The 16,466-nt window shown below is 42.3% G+C and overlaps 1 protein-coding gene across 1 annotated transcript in view; it reads left to right on the forward strand.

Moving 5' to 3' along the window:
• Positions 1–3,831: 3,831 nt before the first annotated feature.
• ppm1h (protein phosphatase, Mg2+/Mn2+ dependent, 1H) overlaps positions 3,832–16,466 on the forward strand; it is a 30,204-nt gene continuing 17,569 nt past the window's right edge. Inside the window, exons 1-3 of the mRNA XM_055037507.1 lie at positions 3,832–4,271; positions 11,081–11,246; positions 14,467–14,823. Of these exons, the coding sequence (XP_054893482.1) occupies positions 4,039–4,271; positions 11,081–11,246; positions 14,467–14,823 (756 nt within the window). The 5' untranslated portion in view covers positions 3,832–4,038. The remainder of the gene's footprint in view (positions 4,272–11,080; positions 11,247–14,466; positions 14,824–16,466) is intronic.

The raw sequence follows: 16,466 nt of genomic DNA on the forward strand, positions 1-16,466 counted from the left end.
CTTGTGGGCTGTGCAGGAGGCTCCACTTATGCTTTTCAAAGATGTTCGGTTGTATAATTGAGTATTTGTTTGCAGCCATTTTTACATGCGAGTGCAAATGTCGAGTAGAGGAGAAGTGGCCAGCAGAAGCTTATTTGGATTTAAAGCAAAAAGAGGCATTAAAGTCTCTCTGTAAAGGAAAAAAACTGAACCACTGATATTTTGAGAAGTTTTCTTCATTCATGTCCCGCTTTGTGTGATGAAAACATTCCCAGAGTTCTCAACAGGCTGCCATGTCTCTGTAGAGACCAAGTAGATTGGTATGCAACAATATTCTTTCACAACAAAAGTTTCATTTTGCAGAGACACCAAGCTACGCTAACCTTTCAGGTCTCAGGAGTTCGAACCTTTGGAAGTTCGAACGTCATCAAACCTTACACTGTTTCCTTCCGCCCCGGAAAGCTCAGAGTGACCGCGCGACTGTTCGCGGGGTCAGTAATAATGATGCCCCCGCTTCCGTGCTGATCATGGAGCATGAAGTGAAATCAGGCCAAGCAGACCAGACAGCGCAGGTCAGACACTGAAACTCCATCAAACAGAGTTAGTCTGGATGTTGTTGACGACCGAACTGAGGCGACCGGGGTCTAATTTTGCAGAGAACTCTGCGTTACAGATGCCCTGGAAGCTGAAAAGCAACCAATCTGTCTCAGTTTTGATATCACTCAGGTTAATTCGTTACAGAGCAGCGCTTAGAGTCCTGCCACATATTTATCAACCTCGCCTCTGTGCGCCGTGTCAGCTTGTAGGCGTAATCGGGTCAGTGGAACTCTGTGCAGAGAAAACTTTAAATTATTGATCAGCGGTAGTCTGCCAGCAGTCCATCATCAGACCACTCACTGTCTCTGGAAAGCCTCGGTTTAATGATCGTGCTCTCAGATTTAATGATCGCGCTTGACTTTTAAAGAGCGAAGATGATCATCGTTATTGAACACAAACAAGAAGCTGGACTAATGATCATTAGGAAGATCATTAGACAACGATCATCATCCGCTCTGCTGGCTGTGGAGCAGAGGTCGACTGAGTAGAGCAACCAAAAGATTTGACTCAAGTGAGAGTAGCACTACTTCAATATGTTTTCACTCAGGTAAAAGGAAAACGTGGACAGACACACTTTTTACTTTTAAAAAGTAAAAATGTGTTTGTGTAAAAAGGCTACTCTATCACACAAACAATTAATCATTTAATATTTAAAAATTATGATTTTTATGTAGTTATGTGGATTTTTAACAATTTTATTTTGTATTTTAAGGATAAAAATGGAAATAATTAATTTTGTTACATAATGCTTATAGCATTCAGACATTTTACTCAAGTAAGAGTAGCGTTACTTCATAAAAAAAATTCTCAAGTAAAAGTGAAAGTACCGTGCAGGTAATAATTCTCCTAAAAGTATTTTAGTTCATAAAACGTAAATGTAGCTGGTTACTATGCAAACCCCGGAAAATTTGTTGGAAGGACGATTACCCGCCTCATTCTCCACCCAACAAACATGGCCTTGAAAAAAGAGTGGCAGGAAATGATTGTTGAAAGGAAAACTATCAGAAGTCGCATTTTTGTCATGGCCAAGCAAAAACACTGTGTCTGTTTTTATTAAATCACATTTCCTTGTGAAAATCAAGTCTATTCATCACCCTCTGCAGTTGAAAAGTATCAAAAGCAGCACATGATTTTAATCAAACAGTATAAATTACCTTTCACTTTCACTTTCTAAAATGTGAAAAAGTTTTTGTGTCTCCAAGTGTTTGAACGGTCCAGCCACAGTCCGAGAACTCAGGCAGTGACTGTGCATTCGGAGCCCTCTCTCTTCCCCTGGTCACAGCTGCACTTTTGCAGTTTATGTCACATTTACCAAAGTCCCAGTTACATTCAGGTCAAATCAAATCACTCTGTGACATCACTGGAGTTGATGCTGACATCGACTAATGTCAGCATCAAAGCGCCGTGAGTTACAGCCACGCAGGCCAGAAACCAGAGTTTCACTGAATATTTTCTACCAGCAAAACTTGGAGTGGGATGAGTCATCATGTCTGCAGGCCTGCAGGGGAAACATTTTTTTGTTGTTGTTGTTTTTAATGATAACAACAAAATAATGTTGTTGTTTTTTTCACCAAATCTCAAAGAGTGTCTTGCACTTCTGCTCTCTCCAGCTCTCTGCACCGCTCCACGAACGGAAAGAAGCCTGAGGTCTCTGTGCGGTTCGGCTCGTCTGCTGACTGTGCATCGTACAACGACTCGATAAACACTTTTTCAAAGTCCAGTCTGAACTGGAAAAGTGCGGCGCCGGTAAGGAACAGTGAGGATACCAAAGGCCACGTGATTTGACTTGACTGAAGTGCTGCCGTAGCTCTGGGGCCGTCACTCTGCTGGCCAATCGATGCCCCACTGGATCCTCAGAGGTTGGATTTCTCGGCTTGCTTTCAGGAAGGAAACTCTGAGTTTTGCTTCTGGTTTTGTTGCGTCTTTTTCTCTTTCTGACAGAGGATTTGTGCTTTCATCAGTTATTGCTTTCCAATGTCTTGTGTGTGTGTGTGTGTGTGTGTGTCCTTCAGGAATACGACTGTAGCTCAAATACACACGCAATATCAGTTTAAAGATAATGTTCTCAAAACATTATGCACTCAACAGCTGAGTTTTCATTCAATCATTCACTTAACTGTCAATAAAATCTCAAAAATATATTCACTTGGTGGAAGCGCATCAATTTGGAGACAGTTGGTTTACTGTCAGTAATAATCTTTATCACAGCTTTGTTATTTTCTGAGAAAAATTTGGGCTTTCATTGTCTGCAAGTCATAATCATCAAAATGACAAAAAATAAATAAAGGCTTGGAATATTTCACTCTGTGTGTAATGATACAATATAATGCATAAAATTCACTTTCTGTAACGAGTGACAAGAAATATTGAACTATGAAAGAAGAGGAGGCAAAGGGCAACACGATCATTGCTGTGGGACTTTGCCGTTCTAAGAAGTGATTTCAGAGCGGTTTTTAAAAAAATACAAGTTGATAAAAATCTAATGTGTTTTGCACAGAGATGTTCATCCAATGCTGTATACACATTTGGACCACAAGCAACATGTTGAAGAAGAAGGTGAAGTTTAAAAGACTCGTCCTGAATTTCAAACAGCAAATGTGGAAGAGAAATTGAAGGCGCCAGCCCAGCCTTGAAACATGGCGGTGGCAGCGGAGGCGTCATGATGTGGGGGAACCATTTTTGCCAGCGGGGACGGGGAAACTGATCCTAATTAATGATGAAACTGATGAAGCCAAAAACTGGAAATGTTGTTTCTTCCACCAGGGAGAGAATAAAGCATGCAGGATGCCGGACCTCCGGGACCAGGGGTGACTTTGGGTTTAGATCCTTGAAAAGCTCCGCAGTCGACGCCGACATGTAAAATTAGCAGAGACATAACCAAAGCACTGACTCGTGTGAGGTGAAAACTCTGAATATAGCATGAAAAGTATGTGGATATCATTGCGTGGAGATGCATGTCCTAAATAAACTCTAAAGCTCATCGAAAAATAACCCTCAAAGGAAGTCCTAAAAAAGTCCCTGTGCTGTGCAGAACTTTAAAATGGAGAACTGTGACCTCCTGCTGTGTTCAGTAAAGTCAGAGTGGGAAACAGCCTGCAGTATTTATCAGATTCCTGCACAAGTCACACAGCCTCCGGGTGATCGTCACTACCAGATTAAGCACCTTTGACCTCCAGCAGTAAGCGGCTCACAGAGGCGCGCGCGCGCGCACACGAGCGGCAGCGACCAGTTTGTTTGTCACATGACCACCAGCGTGAAGCCCAGTCTGCCTGTTCGTGTTTGGCTCCTATTTCCGTGTTCAACCCACAGCGACTGAATGAGTCTCAACCACCGACACGGCAGCAGCAGCAGCAGCAGCAGCAGCTCTCGATCTGCTACCTGACGCAGAGAAACTGCGTCCCCGTGCGGGCATCGTCGCCCACCCGCATCGCTCCGCCGCCCGCAGCAGCAGCAGCAGCAGCAATGCTCACGCGGGTGAAGACGGCCGTGGCCAGCCTGATGGGAGGCGTGATGGCCGCAGGGTCTAACGGAGACCATCCCGGCGGCCCGGAGCTGCCGCTCAAATTTCCGTACAGCAGACCGGAGTTCCTGGGACTGTCCGCCGACGAGGTGGAGTGCTCGGCGGATCACATCGCGAGACCGATCCTGATCCTGAAGGAGACCCGGCGGCTGCCGTGGGCCACCGGATACGCGGAGTGAGTAACCTGCGCGTCCATCTTTCGTTGCGTCCTTTGAAAAGTGAGATCACTCGGGCGGGTGTAAACACAAACACCAGCACGCTTTTACCATCGGCCTGCTGTATGTGTGTGTGTGTGTGTGTGTGTGTGTGTGTGTGTGTGTGTGAATGCGTGCGTGCTCAGATGTGCAGATGAATGCATCGATTTAACATTAGAAATGATTGTATTGAATATAAAGGTCATTGCAACTAAACATGCAGGCTTGTCATTTTTTTCACTCCCTGCTTCGGCTTCAAAAAATAATCATTTTATGTTTGTCAGCACGTGACCCAATAACCTACTTATTGCACGCCATCCGCTTGTTTCTTTAAACAAACAGACAACAAAAATGAATCCAGACTTGATCTGTTTCTCTTACTGATATTGGATAAATTCCATCTTTGTGCCTGCGGGGTGATAATACTGATGTGTTCACTTTGCCTGTAGGAAGCTCAGAATGAAGCACAAATGTCGAATGAGTTTCACTTTGGCTGTTTTTCATCAGCTGGCAGAGGTTTAGTTTTCTCTCTTTACTATTTTCGTTCATGTAAATGAAAATCAGTTCAGGGTTTGATTATTTTTCAGAGGTTTCAGAAGCACGATTACAACTTCAGTGCCCGATGAAGACGAATGATCGTCCATTCAGAGCATTTCCTCGGCACCTTTCTCTCTCCATATGTATTGCGATTGGCCGACATCCCGCATTGGGCCTGAGCTCCTACCTCCTGCCTGAGCTGGTCAAATGTCCAGCTCAGTGTGACATTTGACCCTTTACTTTCCTACACTGACATTTTCTTCAGAGGCCGCTACGATTGCAGTGAACGCGTTTTCTTCTCTCTCTTTGTTTCGTAGATGTTTATTTTTGCTAAAAGCATCGTCTGTAGAAATCCCAGAGTCTTTCTGTGTGGACATGCTGCTTTTTGACAAGAAAAAAGACGTGCAAAATAACCTTCAGGCTCCAACTTGACATCTTCAGTGACTCTTCTGGTTACATTCCTGTTTAGCATTGAGCATCGGACATAGAAACGGCTTCCAAAGTCACAGGGTTGCATGTTAAAGCCTGTTCTTTTCCAAACTTAAGATTTTCTAAATTTAGATGTCGGAACCAGAGGTAATTTGATATTCTTGCTTGCACAGCTTTAAAATCAAAATCAAATCAAATTTTATTTGTATAGCACATTTCAGCAAGGCATTTCAAAGTGCTTTACATCATAAACACAAGAACACAAAGTCATGCAACATATAATAGACAATACATTGTTACATATTACATTTCAAAAACAATTCTAAACAGGTGTGTTTTTAATTGCGATTTAAAGGAAGTCAGGGTTTCCGCTGTTTTACAGTTGTCTGGAAGTTTGTTCCAAAGTTTTGGTGCATAGATGCTGAAAGCTGCTTCTCCTCTCTTGGTTCTGGTTCTGGGGATGCAAAGCAGACCAGAACCAGAAGACCTGAGAGTCTGGAAGGTTGATACAACAACAGCAGATCTTTGATGTATTGTGGTGCTAAACCGTTCATTGATTTATAAAAGAAGGGTAAAAGAAGGGTTTAAGAACGTCTGCTGGGATAAAACTGACAAATGAATATGTAAAAGTATAAACACACGACCAACATCATCAAGTCTTTGGAAGACTGAGAAAAACAGCCTGTTACTTTTTAACCAGGAAGCAACAACCTGCTGTAGAATGAGCTAAATTCTCTAGTAGGGGACGTGCAAGTTTCTCAAAATGGCGAAGTTTGTTATTTTCAACAGACACCTCGACTCTTGTTTCCTAAAAATGAAGTCTAGTCACAGGCTAAAAGTAACCGGTCTCGGTGCTGCTAAATGCCGTCAGTTGTTGGCGATAACTGGAGGCCAGAGTCCAACTCTTCTGTACAGAATTGATTTGATTCAGCCATGCTGAGCTCGTTATACGAGCTACTTCTCAGTGCAGCCCTGGTGAAAACGTTGCTAAACGGTTAAAACAGGAGCGATGCTGTGATGACTTCCTGAAGGCGCAGTTTCAGAAAAAGCAGGAGTTTTTAAAGAGACACAGACCAAATTTCAACGTGTGAAATCAAGATGTAAAATTTCTTTAAAGTCATATTTTATATACATTATATATAATTTTTGTAATCACAACTTTGGATAGCTTTTACACTTTTCTTTAAGTAAAAAATCCATTTGAAAGCTGCTTTTGTTTTTGGTCACTGGTCACCTTTTTTATGATAACATCTTTGATGACCTGAATCAAAAAACGGATGTAATTTTTTATGGTTCTTCACATTTAAGTCTGCATTTACAAGTGCAAATATTCAGCAACTGTTGCTCTGCAGTAAGATATTTGGATCAAATCAGTCTTTATCTGCCAGAACTAAAATCAGAGTTGGCTTTTCTTCTTCAGGAGTGAAGCCAGACTGTGAGGTCATTCCTGCCTCCGTCCCTGGAGATGCAGGAAGAGCAGCGCCGCTGTTATCAGGATGATTCTGATGCCTATTTGAGGGTCTGGACCAGTGAGCCGGATCATTCTGGATCAGTGGTTATTGCTCACTCTTGTCTCAAGTGTGCACACAAGCCCCGCTCCCAACTTTTGCAGAGTGTTTGCTTCTTCTGCATCTCCTCAACCCCCGCAGTTGTTTTTCCACTGAAAAAAAAATCGACCTCTTCTCTTCTTTTTTTTTTTTTTTGTCTTGTTCTGGTTTGCAGAGCGAAGCGGGGTGTTGGGTTTATGCAAACAGAACAAGGCAACACACCTGAAACATCAGCTCAGTTCAACAGCAGGAGGTTCTGGTTCTGGTTACGCAAGTCAGCGCGAAAACAGATCTATAAAAAACGATCCGTCGCGGTTTTAGAAATGTCGGTAACACTTTATTTGATGGGTTGTAAATAAGACGGTCATGACGCCGTCTTAAACATGGCATCACACATGTCGTGAACATGAGTGAGTCTTCATGAATATTTATGACTGATGTCATAAAGTGTCATTCGGTAAATCACAACATTTTTAATGCAGAGTTGGCATTATTCAAAATGTCTTTGTTATGACAGCTTGACATTAACCAAGAAATCATGATTTGACATAAATTTGTTATGAAAGTTTAACTGATTAAATGTTAGCTTTGAGAACATAAAGCTGCATAATTTTTAAAGTTTATCCAGTAATAATTTTATAACAAACAGTCCAAAGCTCAGCTTGTCTTTACATCTGCCCTTCCTGTCATATTGATGGAGCAAAGATCAACAAAGCTTTTTCCTCCTGCGGCTCCTATATGTGTTTTATTTTCTTACCTACTGATCCACAACGGTTAATGCACAACCTCAGCAGCTGTATGATCAATAACCGATCAATAGGTTTCTCTGCAAAACAAACACGAGGGCCAAGTTTCCACCTTCTCGTTTGTTTGCAGCAGCATTTCTAACTCACCGCAGTGAGTTTATCCCTCAGCTCTGGCTGCAGTTTCTATCCGTCTTGGCTCTTTGCCTTCTGTTTTTGTGCGTTTTTTTTTTTTTTTTTACTTGTACATTGTTTGCATTCCCATCAAAAGAAGCAGCAAAGTGGAAGGGGGCCGGGAGGAGGCTCATGAACAGCAACAGTCACAAGACTCGGCACATGCTCACCGCCTGCATCAGTACGGGAAGGAGGAAGGAGCGATTGGTCGATTTCATTTCAACCTGGAGCCTAAAACTAAAAAACATACATTTTTTAGGTTTTTGTTTTCAGCAGAGCTAAATTAAAGATTACATAATGACTGTTGAAAATCTATTATAAGCAATTAGGCAACAAGGATTTATATATATTTTTTCATAACTAACCCCAAAAGCCTATAATTATCAGCAACCAATTTCCTCCAGGCTGTTCACTCCAGCTTATGTTTGTGCAGCAAGTAGCAAAAAAGTGATCCAGGACAGCCTGTAATTTATAACATCTGCCGCCAATTGATCCGCCTGCCATGTTTTTGAAGTTTTGAAGTCTGCAAGACGTCAAACAAAGCTCCCACGTAGTTCCTACGAGCTCAACGCTTTTCCGGCGCAGCAGTGGAAAATTTCAAGAAAAATCAACTTGTGTGGATGAAGGCAGCATGAGCAGCAAGTCCGCACACGGCTGAAACGCGGCTTTTAATATTTGACAGACGGCATTAAATAAGTCACTGCATGTCAAAGTATTTACCCCACGATCAGTTACTCAACTCGTTTCTTGTTGCATTCTTGGCAGGATTTGCACCCCTTCTAAGTTATACTACTTTGTCAGGTTACAGCCAAAGATGTGTTTTGTTTTGTTTTTTTACTGGGACTTTATGTGATTCGACAGCAAAAAGAAGTGCAAAAGTTGTTAAGCTGACGAATAACTTTTGACTCATTCGCAAATGGAAAATCTGAAAAGTGTGGCAAACAACAGGTGTTCCTGCAAGTTTGCATTGTATTTAACTTCTTCCATCAACTCTGACCAACTTTCCCGGTCCTGCTAAAGAAAAACTGTATTAAGATCTTCTGGCTAACTATTCTCCAGCTTTACTGTGGCAACAGATGCACATACTTTGATGAGTATGTGCATCTTTAAAAAGTACTTGAACATCGTTGTTTCAAGTAAAGTTTCCATCTCCGCTCGTATCTCCCGTCTCTTCCCTTAGAGCCGATACATCCTGCATTCCTAGTAATATTTGAACGTTGATTTTACAAAATGTGAAAAAGTTTCAGATCCATTGATGCTGATGTAAAACACACTCCTGGAAGTAGTTGTCTTACTGATGTTTGCACTTGGTATGAATTGATTGGAGGAAGAAAACCAAAAAACACATCTGGAGGACAAAAACGTCCTCTGCAGCATCAGCTGCATGTGAGTGTTGAGGATCGGACCGCTGAGGATGTGATCGGGGTCGAGTGGAGGAAGCGAGGTAACCCAGTACGACCGGCTTGTCCTCTCACGGCGGAGATGAAAGGCCGGTGGTGATCTCGTGACCTCGCGGGGTCAGCCGAGCGTCGCTCCCTGCGGAGGATCGCTCTTACACAACCTGCACATCGTGGCGCAGAGCCACGGGGTTCTGCCGGTTTCATTGGCTAAGACGCAGCTTTGTGTTTTCTATTGTTTTAAAGCTGCATGCTGTCAAGCCACTTAAAAGAATTGCTCTGAATTTATAATCTGTTGTAAAAGGCTGTAAGGAGTTCATCCCGCTCTTCAACCTGCACTTTTGAGACTGAGGGGAAAAGCAGAGATTATCTTAAAGAAACTACTATTAGAAAAAACACAATGTGCATCATAAGGCGTTATGTAAACTGTCTGAGTTGTTACAACAGAGGGAAAAGAAGCATTTCTAAGTTGCTGTGACTCGTGACACCAATTAAAATCAGTTTTACTGACGGGAAAAGCAGCGCAGCAATTTTTCCGTCGGGCTGATGACCCGGAGTGTTTTCTCAGCTGCAGAGGGAGAACGTCCACTGAGAGAGAATCTTATCCTCACAGCCGCTGATGATCGCTTAAATTAGATTTGTACAAGCAATGCTTAACATTTCTGTTGCCACGACAATATTTGACTTTTTCCTCTTCAATCACATATCCGTACACTGCAAAAATAAAAAATAATAAAAATCGTACAACATTTTTGGTTTAATTTTTAGCGCAAATATGTTATTACACTTGAAATATGAGAAAACTAGCTTGCAAATAAATTTTCAGAAAGATATAGGAGCTTGTTTTAAGGTAATAATTATGTTAAATGGATTAAAAAATACAAGTTCCTCAGGCATTTTATTTCACTTATAACATCAGAAAAATGTCTTATTATAAGTGAGATAATCTGCCGATGGAAAAGGTTCTTTTTAGTCAATATTAATGCCCCATACATTCCTGAAAAGTTACTTGCAAGTTAGTTTTGTCTCAGTCCAAGAACACCAAGGTATTTGCACCAAAATCTAGACCGAAAATACTTGGTAAGAGTTTGTGTTTTTGCAGTGCATGGTTGCTGTTTTATATCACAGTAATTTAATACAGTCCTAAAGATAAAGACCGATTATCTGGAGTTGGGCTAAATTTAAGTTAATGGAAGCAGATGCTGATCCGTAAAGTTCTGTTCTTTCAGCACCCGCTGGTCCAGTTTGAAAAGCCACTACAGCATATTTACAGACCCGACAGGAATGCAGAGTTACTGTGACCCAGTGCTTTTCCATGGCTGCTGCAGCAGATCCCAGCTGTTCACAGTCTGCAGTGTTTGAGCTTTCTGCTCCCTTTGCCCTGCATGAGTGGGAATGTTTTATAAGTGAAATTTCTCTTCTTTTTCTAAGATTGTGTCGTTTCTTGTGTGCAAATAAAAAATGATTTTGTGGGTTGCAGGACATGACACGGGGCCTCCTTAGACAGAAAATAGCATTTCTATGTAAAAAAAATTAAAATAAGGAAATAATAATTTAAGCCATATTTGATCGTTAAAAGTTAGCATAACTCTTTTTCTGTCAATGTTGATCTTGGGGAAAATTGTGTGAATTGTTTAATTGGTACAATGGGACGATTTCCTGTGTAATAATACTTTGTTACCTGCAGATATGGCAAAAACATGTAAGTCTGACTATATGTTGTCCAAATGTATCATATAAAATGTTTATAATCACATTTTATGAATGTATTTATTGATAGGTTTTGTTCTGGTGAACGGAACAGCAAACGTTTTATGCTTTGGAGTTCCATCACATACATTCTTGGAAAGTTTTCCGTCCTCGTTTTTGCTGAGTTTTTATTGCTCATGTGTGTTTGACCATCATTGTGTTACACTGGCGTCCTAAAGCACTGTCTTCTCTTGCTTCTTCTGTCTCCATCTAGGGTGATCAATGCTGGGAAGAGCACCTTAAACGAGGACCAGGCCTGCTGCGAGGTGCTCATGCTCAAAAGGAGGCGTCTGGAGAGCTCAGCGCCAAACCGAAACCCCGCTGCCCGCCGGAGGTCTTCCCTGCCCAACGGAGAGAGCCTCGGCCTCCGGGACAGCAGCGTGAGTGAGACGGACAGAGATCTCTAATATGTCACACAATGTCTTTTTTTTTCCCATTTTAACTAAGCTTATTTTGTATGCATGTATATTGTTGTTCCTGATGTAACCCAGCTACATGTGGTATGACTTTATGTCGAGGAGTGGTGCAAAGTGTGCAGTCAGTCAGAGATAACAATCTGGACCGGGTGAATCTCTGGCGATAGCATCTCGTTTTCTTTTAGATGACTGACTCAAGACTAAAGTTCAGAGTTCTGTGGAAGGCCTCAAGGGGTCAAACAGTTTGGGGTTAAGTTGATGTGTGAATAAATCTGGACCCAATGCCTCGTCAGCCAGTCCAAGCTGTTAGCATACTGAGGCGAGTGAGTCTTCATGAGCGCAGATAGAGCGTCTGCGTAGTGTAGAATGAGATTAAGGGTGCATCAACATCCGTTTTTTTAAATCTACTTCAAACAAGCTCTAGTTTGTTTGTGTACAAAGTTCGGTTTGATTGGGGAGGAGTGAAATAGTAACCGGGTTTGATGTGGACCAAAAAAGCAAAGTGGTCCAACTAAAATCTTTGGTCTCGGTTCGGCCGAAGGAAACTGGCATGATTCGAATGCATATGTGAACGCCAAGCGGACAGGAGAACGCTCCGAAAGCAGAAAGTGGACTATAGCGTAGGGAATTCTGGGAAAATGCAACCAAAACAGAGTCTAGCGCTTGCAGGTGAAATAGACTATAGTCTTTTGCTGCAGACAAAACAGGTAAAATCTCATGTTACTCCACTTTTGTTCACATTTTTCAAACAAGAAAATTGTGCTCATGTCTTCAGAGATTTTAATGTAATTTCCTTCAGTGGTTCTTGGTGCAGGACCACTGCAGGTGAGGGGAGGGCAGGTTTCACAAAGGGTTTGGATCATTTGCCTCAGAGCAGTGTAGAAGTGAACCGCACCAGCTGGAAATGCAACAGATGTTGCAATGTTGGTCCGCAGTCAAACAAAGTTTACCAGACTACCGGGTGTGAAAACACCCTTACACACGTTGTGTTTGGGTCATTACTGCAACAACTGGATCGCAGTTACATTCCTTTCAAAGCAGTGGTGAAAGTATCTCTGAGTTGTGACGCTCACGCCACAGAATCTGGTGACATGTCCCAAAAGTCTGTAGCAATTTGACTCAGATAAGACGCAGAGCAAGTCGATTCTGGCTGTTGCAATGTGAGTGTGAGAGGGTTGAACACTACAGGGAGTAGAATGAGAGTAGAATGAGAGTGAAACTAGATGAAGACCCGCTGTCCCCTCAATCCGACCAACAAGCAGTTCATTGGAGCGTAGAGCGACGTTTCCTTTCCACATCCCATCGGCGGTCAGCAGCTCTTGCGTGTGAATCAGCCCTCAAGTCTGATCTTTTTTCAGTCAGAGGTGCATTGTAGACAGTTCACCAAAAAGATGTGCATCATCCTGCACTTGGCAGTCCCCGCTGTTTGTTTTTGTGGAGCAGCTTTGACATAATATGTCAAAGCTGCTCCACAAAAACAAATAAGACAGCGTCAACTCAAGCCATTGTTGAATCGTATTCAACAATGGCTTGAGTTGACGCTGTCTCTGTTCTTCGGTTTGTCTGGTTTTGTGGCAACAGAAAAGTAGCCCTGCATTACATTTTCTCTCAGTCTGTCCTTACTTCACACAACATCGCCAAAAGCCAACAACAAATACATGCAAGAGCCTCTCATGACTCACTCCTGCAGTGCCTGCGGACCGATATGAGAACTGTGGAGCCTCTCTTTGCCTCCTGGAATCATGCTGTAGAATCTGCCTGTGCTATATTTAGAAAACCCTGCTTTTTGCTCTGTGGATAAACACGAGCATAAAACTCCAACTACGGCTAGAGCACTCTGCAGTGCAGTTCTTCTGTCTTTGGGAGTAATTCAGGACCAGGCCACTTCATTTCAGTGGCTGGTCTGTTCCAGAACTGATGCAGAAACAGAAGAGTTTGTGTCAGAAGAGTGAAGGACCTTAGACTTACTGCATTCTGTGAAGACGGCCGACTCAAAGGGTAACGTGAGTGAGCTGCATCGCACAGGAGACTCTGTTCAAACTTCATGTGGGAGGCAGAGTCTTTGAAAATCAACAAAGAGGACAGCATGTGTTACATTGTGCTGGACTTGTTAAATCCTGCAAAATGCAAGAGTGGAACCAAAGCAAAGGGGTAGAACAGACAGAGCACACAAGGTTCTCACAGTGATGCACAAACTGTATCGACACTGACTGATGGTTACTTATGCTCACAAACAAAATATTGAGATCTTGCACGTTTCTTTCTGCTTTTTCTATATCTCTTTGTCTTCTGTACTGTATTTTTCTTTAATTTACATTAATGTGGCATAAAGTCATAACCCTAAGTGCTTTGTATGTATACCTTTTCATACACAAAAACAGTGAGACACTGTTTCACCAGTTCTGACACCTTTTTGCCAGAACTGGCTTTTAATGTCTTCAGCTGTCTAAGTTTTGAGGATTCTCTTGTCTCGGTTGTCTGCTCTGCACAAATCTATCCACTTGCCCATTTCTCAGTGCTCTTTCAGGAAACGTCTCTGTGGGGTTGGACCGAGATGATAACCTTGGCCAATGTCAATGTCTGATGTTAGTATTGCTATTACAGCCAATAACCAATACTTGTCTCTCTTGTTTGTAGCAATTACATTCCCAACTCTGTGGAGAAACACCACTGACATTGTTTCCCACGTCAGATTTTAATATTAGCACAGTTTTCTTACTGGTAGTTTAAAAACTGACCAGCTAATTCAGGACCATTTCTGAAGGTCTTTCAATTTCAATTTATTTTTCTTTGTACTTTTTCTTCCATAAGTCTGGAGTTCTGAAAATTTGGCCAATTTCTTTTTGAGTTTGAAGAGAAAAAGAAACAAATTGTATTAACTGCTTCGATTAGAAGAGCTTTTTCTTGTTGTGACTTTAGTTCTGTGTCCTCTGACGAGGTCGACTGCACTTGAACCTGACAGCAGCTGATGTGTGTGACACAAAACATCTTAAAGAAACAGAAACAAGTTATTTAAAGAGAGCTAACAACTACACCTTACCAAGCAAGTACTTTTAAAAAATCAGCCAAAATCCTGCCCAAAACTTGCAAATCTCTCCAATAGGTCTATGAAAGATTGATGATTATAAGATTTAAATTCAAAATTAACACTGTTGTGACGATCATTGTTCTTCCTTGCGTCCAGGATGGCTCAGAGGATCTTACCTTCCACTACTGGGCGCTGTTCGATGGCCACGCTGGTTCTGGGGCTGCCGTCATGGCGTCTCGTCTTCTCCATCACCACATTGCGCTGCACCTTCAAGAAGTGATGGAGATTCTGTGCGCACCCGACCTGCTGCCGCCCACCTGCCTGGACGAGGAGCCCGTCAATCACCTCCAGCCCGCAACGTCCACCCGCGCCCTGTCTAGGGCCGTATCGCTACGGGGAGCCGCGGGCGCCCCGGGTTCGCCCAGCGCCCCGCCGGCGCGCTTCTTCACTGAGAAGAAAGTTTCGCAAGAAAGCCTGGTTATCGGAGCCATAGAGAACGCCTTCAAAGACATGGTGAGTTCACAGGTCCATGATAAATGCGTGCTGCGATACTGCTGGTGGAGTTTTTCTCGTTTTGAATAGAAAATCAGGTATTTAATTTACTGATTTCTTTAAAGGAATGAGTGGTGTCCCAATCGATATGATTTCAAGTTCGTATGAGCCACACTAGCTGACGATCTGCAGGTCAGAGCTTGAGAAAGCAGAATTACTTTTCCCCTATGGTGATCCAAAAGGTGATGTTGGGTTTTATTGCCTGTATCAAGGAAACTGAATTGATGGATCAGAGCACAGTTTACAGTGATGAGTTTCGGCTTTCAGGCAATAAAAGCCTGATGGTGCATTTCCACCGACTGTTTTCTGATTAGTTTCTGGGGGTTTGAAAGTACAGTGACTGAAGATATAGTAATGTTTTAGTAGAAAATAATAACGCGTGAATTCCCCCAGGAACATAAAATATTTACAGCAGAGTGGCTTACATTCGCTGCAGTGAGATCCTGCCTTTGGAAAATACCCTGCCGATACGTTTTGCCGGCTAATTTCACAAAACCATTTTAGGCGTCTTTCATCTGCACCTGCGACCATTTAAACAACATGTAGGGAGTTTAACTATTTGTCTGACTTCATGTGCTTAAGTAATTGCATTTTTTTTAGTGTTGCACGTTGAAGTCCGACGCCTGGCTTTCGGTTGGATTTCCGCTGCAGTGCAACTTTCCGCTGATATTTTGTTGCCTATGGATTTAAAAGTGTCAATAAATATGTTTTTAGATGCGCCAACTCAAAGGGCAAATACCACATTTCAATATTTCAGCTGAACCTACAACTGCAGTAGATGAAGACCTACTGGCCTCCAGCAGCAGAAATATGTGCTTCTTTGTTTTGGCCACCAGATGGCAGTGCACAGTCATGTTTTACAGAACCGGTGGGTCAGAACCAGATTGATGAAGATGAAGAATTGTTTGTTGAAAACGAGAGCGAAAAAAACTGGGTTGATGATTTTGATTTAATTAGCTCAAAATATATAAATCTGCAGTTGCTTCCTGTGTTCTCCAAGCCAGGAGCTCGTCCACTTTAGCCTAATTCTGCCCTCGCCCATTATTAGGTTTTACATTTCAGTTTCACAATTCCAGGCAGTTTCAGGATAAATTGCCATCATTTTAGCTGGAAACTAAGCATTTTCACCTCAGTATATAACAGATATTTTGAAGAGGGAATAAGTGCAAGGGATTGTATCAGCGCAGTTTGGGGTTTTGTCCACAGCTCTCAAGTTTCTGTGCAAGATTCACCCCAAACTAATGCTTAAATCTTTATAATTTGCTCTGAGAAAAGTAAACCTAAAAGCAGAATGGAGTTCTGACCTTTCACCAATCTGTGTTTTATTTAGAGTTTATGTCACAGACCTGAAAAACAATATTTCATAATTGCAATGTGGAGGGAGAATGATAAAGAGTCTTCAAGTTTTCAAATAAAACCACTGAAAAGTTGGGTGAACTTGGAAAGCTGAGCGAACAGGCAAACGTGTTCATTCAATGGTCTGGCTACATTCGGACCGTCGGGTCGGATCTGACGTTGGTGTTATTTTAGCAGCTTTTAATAATTTGCTGTTTTCCACCAGACTTTCCTCGGGGCCGTCTGTCTTGCCAGTGTTATGTCTCAGC

The sequence above is a fragment of the Poeciliopsis prolifica genome, unplaced genomic scaffold (genome assembly GCF_027474105.1).
Source record: "Poeciliopsis prolifica strain line A6 unplaced genomic scaffold, Auburn_PproV2 SCAFFOLD001, whole genome shotgun sequence".
In the NCBI taxonomy this organism is placed as follows: Eukaryota; Metazoa; Chordata; class Actinopteri; order Cyprinodontiformes; family Poeciliidae; genus Poeciliopsis; species Poeciliopsis prolifica.